The 4,682-nt window shown below is 43.7% G+C and overlaps 1 protein-coding gene across 2 annotated transcripts; it reads right to left on the bottom strand.

Moving 5' to 3' along the window:
* Window positions 1-824: 824 nt before the first annotated feature.
* LOC112283975 (PHD finger protein ALFIN-LIKE 3) lies at window positions 825-3,991 on the bottom strand. 2 transcript variants are annotated; one of them, XM_024523403.3, is made up of 6 exons: window positions 3,362-3,991; window positions 2,932-2,964; window positions 2,443-2,665; window positions 2,071-2,233; window positions 1,579-1,837; window positions 825-1,144 (listed from the first exon to the last, which is right to left on the bottom strand). In XM_024523403.3, the coding sequence occupies exons 1-6, from the start codon at window positions 3,459-3,461 to the stop codon at window positions 1,131-1,133; spliced, it is 792 nt and encodes a 263-aa protein (XP_024379171.1). In that variant the 5' UTR covers window positions 3,462-3,991; the 3' UTR covers window positions 825-1,130. The 2 variants fall into 2 exon arrangements, with proteins under 2 accessions (XP_024379171.1, XP_090107565.1); XM_090251439.1 differs by lacking the exon at window positions 825-1,144 and having other exon boundaries at window positions 1,571-1,837.
* Between the last annotated feature and the right edge of the window lie 691 nt (window positions 3,992-4,682).

The following is a 4,682-nucleotide window of genomic DNA, read 5'->3' as shown; positions in this document are numbered from 1 at the left end:
GCAACCATTACATCTATCGCTGCACTAGTCCATGTGTCTGGGCACTAGTCCCAGGAACGCTGGTACCATTGCAACTCCTGGATATTTGTCTCCATCTTCATGCAAGTAACTAACAACTTCCTACCCTCATCACAAACCCTAATTCTACTTTACTCGTCCTAAATTCAACCTTCGAAACCCCGACAATCAACCTAAGACGATCGCAAGGTTGCGACATGTTGAGTGAGAGCAAACAAAGTTAGGAAACCCTAACTATGGCTACGGCGGCTGAGGATTCATAAGCCCCATCTCCAAATATCGACCTAGTTACTGCCTCGGTTCGATGACTTCGAAAGCGAAACACCCTTAAACTTCATCATTCCGCCGAAGACAACCTTTCTCCTAGACTGACTTGATTATCTAGAAACGGTAACTACAGCAGAGAGATTCTACTTTACATGCGTACACTTTGCGAAAAATATTTTCTAGTCATAGGCCAGCCTCTAATCATAACCTAATTAAGAAAGTGCCAACCATTTCTACGTAAGAAATGGTTAATGTAATACGTTCACAAGCACCCAACCTCTTAAATTGCACAGTATACGTAGATGGAGTAGCTACGATACAATGTTGAATTCCTCCGTTCAGTATCATACCGCCTGGCTACAACATAAAGTTCTGTTTACGCTAACTCTACACAGCCGAGTAACACATGCATACATGACGTTTAATCCAACAATCGACAACTTGCCGAATGCGAAATGACGCGAACTCTGAACAGAACCTTCGCCTCGAATTCACATGACCAATAAAAACAAATAAAAAAACATGGGAAACACAAGACATCTGAACAGATGTGCAACAAAGCTTGCCATCCATCTTAAATCATGTATTCCTAGAATTAGTGAACATTCCTACACTTCACACATGAATACGAATAAATATGTGAAGAGGAACTATGAAGCTGCCTAAGAGCTTCCTGAACTGTACAAAACTCTGTAAGCATGAACTCCTGCTTGCAACCATTTCTTTCTCGAATACTCAGGTTTCTCGACTACACCACCTCGGGCAAACTGGAGCTCAGTGAAACCACAAAGCAGCTAGGGTGAAGGCACGGATGCAGCCATTGACGACCGCCACCATAGCAGCTGTCACGGGAATGAAGCTGCAAAACATCATACCAAAAGTTGACTCAGGTGGGCCTATTCATGAGAGGGACATCCAAATAGTGAGGTCTAAAGCTGAACGTGATACGATAAGCAATAACAGAGCTTGGTGATAGGGAAACTGACAAACTAAACGAGGGTGGTTTTGGAAAAACAAAAAAAAAAAAAAAAAACGATTCCAACTGTAAAATGAATAATCAATGCTAGCCACAACCGCCAATTCTATTCCATATTCACCTAAAGAACATATCATCAATAAACAACTTGAAACTATAACAGCGTTGTGCAGGTAAGACTAGGTTCTCCAAAGAACCACGCTGCATGCCATGCAATTACGTCCAGCAGAACGTTGGCCCAACATAACCTCACGGTAACAACACTATCTGTGTTTCCCTCGAACTATGAAAATACTGCGTCATGGTCTGTTACGTACGCGCCCTTTTGTTGCTGCACGCTGGGCACTTGTATTGCTTGATGTGCTCCGCTCTTGCAGGTGTGATCTTCACACATTTACCGTGATACCATTTTTCACAGATGTCACACCCTATCCAAAATTCATCAGCTGTATAACTTCCACCACAGGTACCACAAAATGTGTCTCCGTGCTCCTCCTCGTCCTCATCCTCAAGATCGTCATCTTCCTTCGGAGGAGGTGGTGCCGGCTTTGCCTTAACAGGTTCGGCAGTACGTTGCTGCAGAGAACCCACCGAAACCACATACCCACATCTTATTTTCTTAAACAAAATAGTATTCAAAAGAAAAAAGGTTTGACAAATCTGAGAAAAGTAGCGAATCGCGAAGTAACATTCCAAAATTACTCATGAGAGACGTTACTAAATTTTCCTTTAAATGCAAAGAACAATCCAATACAAACAGAACATGCTGATCCAGCGACACATAATCATTTTACAGAATTATCACTCACCACCTTAGCCGCCGACTTTGTCTTATTTCGGCCACTGTTATTATTGTTGTTATTGTTGTTGTTGTGGTTGACGACAACGCTGGCTTTTTCCTTCACAGGTTTCTTACCGGTCACTACATCAAATACTGTAGGCAGCTCATTGATAGAATTAAATAGCCGCTTTCTGTCACCATGACCCACAACAGAGGCATATCAAGACATAAAAGATTCACTTCGCCAAATCAGGTCCGACACATTCCGATGCACAAAATTTCATGTCACGTAACATTAGACCATCCCATTCATCCCTAACGCAAGCAGACTTGCATACGATACGTGGAAAACTTAGCACATTCCATCATCTTGCCCATACAAACTGCACGACTTTTGTACCTTTCATTCTTGTCAAATCGAGCACCGTAATAAAACGCAACGGCAAGCAGCCATGCGTCACTGTGAACAGCAACCAATGAAAGCCAGTCCTTGCGTTGCATTCCGTCTCGTGCGAAGTTGATTCCCAGCGCAGGCTCGGGTAGCTCGGGCGGTACCTCTTCGGCTGGAAGGTTCACTTCCCACGTCTCCTCCGGATATCCATACAAACACAAATTCTCCTTTTCTGCACGTTCCACACATTGTTACTCGTGACATTATTATGACATTCACTCACACAAGCGCACGCTTAATAGCCTTCATCCGCTATCATAGAGAACGTTTGAAAAAAGAAATCTACATGCCAGTCATAAATTTAACAGAATCAAAATTTCCAAAACTAACATACGAAACATTCCTGCAACTTCCAGCATAATGAAGTAGGACACAACATTAACTTCATAGCCAAACGCTTGAGTCTCAAAACTGCGCAAAAGGAATCAGAAAACAAACCTGGATCGCATTGGCGATAAAATTCCTCTACCTCTGCACATTTCAAGAAAAATACGAAAATCAACTCTAGGTTTCCACGCAGGCTAAAGACAATCTAATCCGTATAACCTAATTGTCAGAACTACGCGCAAGGGTACTCATTGTGCGGTGAGAACGGAACAACAATATATTTATTAAACCACGAGTAAATAATGTATAGAACTGATTAAGAGAGTTAATGCTTGCTTAAAATCTGGAAGACAGGCGGAGCACTGTAGAGGAAGCCCCTGAACCACACAAAGACTCTTTACACAGGCGTTCTATTTCACGGCGTTAGAGCCATCATTCCTCTGAGCCGAAAGTCCAACGCTTCAGCAGTGCAACTTTAAATTAGACACCTAAAGAGCTCATACTGAGGCTCAGGAAAATACGGACAGTGCCAACACCTTACCAGAAGTAAGAGCCTTGAGCATCCCAGCTCGACGCCCTCTGAAATCCTTAAAGACCTCGTCCACGGACCGAGGGTTAGTTGACACGGACGCCCCTTCCATCTCGCCACCACGCCTCAACCAACCCGCTCTGCAAAAACAAAAACGAACAAAAACATACAAAAACAAAAAAAACAGGGAAACTCGAAACTCTCTCACAACTCCCTCGAAACTCAGCTGTCTACCCCTTGAAGGTCCGCCTTCAAACCTAAGAAAACTCAACTCCGCCAATCGTCGACTCTTCGAAACAACACAACATATCCTCTAACAACAAATTCCCAAATTACACTCCGACACCACTCGCTCCGCATTCTCCAACCCCCAGACCAAGGAGTAAAAACATGCTTGATCGCACAACACGACCGAAGCAAAATATTGTGCTCACACGCTCCGGCGGGCAAGAGGTAAATTGGATGCCACAACGACGACGACGACGCAAACGCTAAGGTCACATCCAATTCGCAGCGCGCTCGGTGCGTGCAGAGCAGCAGCACTCAGCAACGAACAACCAGACCGAAGGGAGGAGAGGAGAGGGGGAAAGCCCAAGCAAGTGAGAGCCCAGCTTCGCTTCGCACTTCCCCTGTCAAGGGTTTGCGTGGGGGGAAGGGAGGGGAGGGGGTGCGAGTGTAAGTAAGTAAGTAAGTGAGAACGCGGGAGTAGGCGTTGAGGGCCCCGCTTTGAGCTTGTCCAACAGAACCTCTCTCCCTCCCTCCCTTCTCCTTCTCCTCCCTCTTTGCTTAACTGAGGATGGCCTTGGTACCAGGCTCTTCGTTCGCCTCTATTATTAGCCCATTGACTGCGGGGATCTCTTTCTACCTGCCTCGCTTCCCCCCTACTTCGGATATATGAATTACCAGGAGGATGAAATCTCGAATGGATGGCTGATTTTTGGATGAATTCCCATCGATGTACGATTTCTCTTGATGAAGCTGTTCGTGGGAACGTAGCATATCTTTGTTTTTCTTTTACCCCTTTACTTTTTACTTTTGCGCTTTGACTTTAAAGCTGAGTGTGTCCATGAATTGATGATGGTTAGGGGAGAGTTGGGGTGGTGGCTAGTCTTGTGTTCCCCACATGGCAATCTTTTTGCAAAACGTTAAGATTCTAAACTAAATAGATATATATATATATATATATATATATTATAGCAATTTTGATACAACAAAAAAACTAAAAATGTGATATATATTTTGAGAGCACCAAGATATGTATATTGATGTGCATAGATAGGAAGGTAATAACTAATATTTGTGAACTTTTGATTGTAGATGTAAATAAAGAATA

Source organism: Physcomitrium patens, chromosome 6, assembly GCF_059467195.1.
Source record: "Physcomitrium patens ecotype Gransden chromosome 6, ASM5946719v1, whole genome shotgun sequence".
Lineage (NCBI taxonomy): Eukaryota > Viridiplantae > Streptophyta > Bryopsida > Funariales > Funariaceae > Physcomitrium > Physcomitrium patens.
Note: the sequence above shows the minus strand (reverse complement) of the source record. Positions and strands in the feature narration are given on the sequence as shown.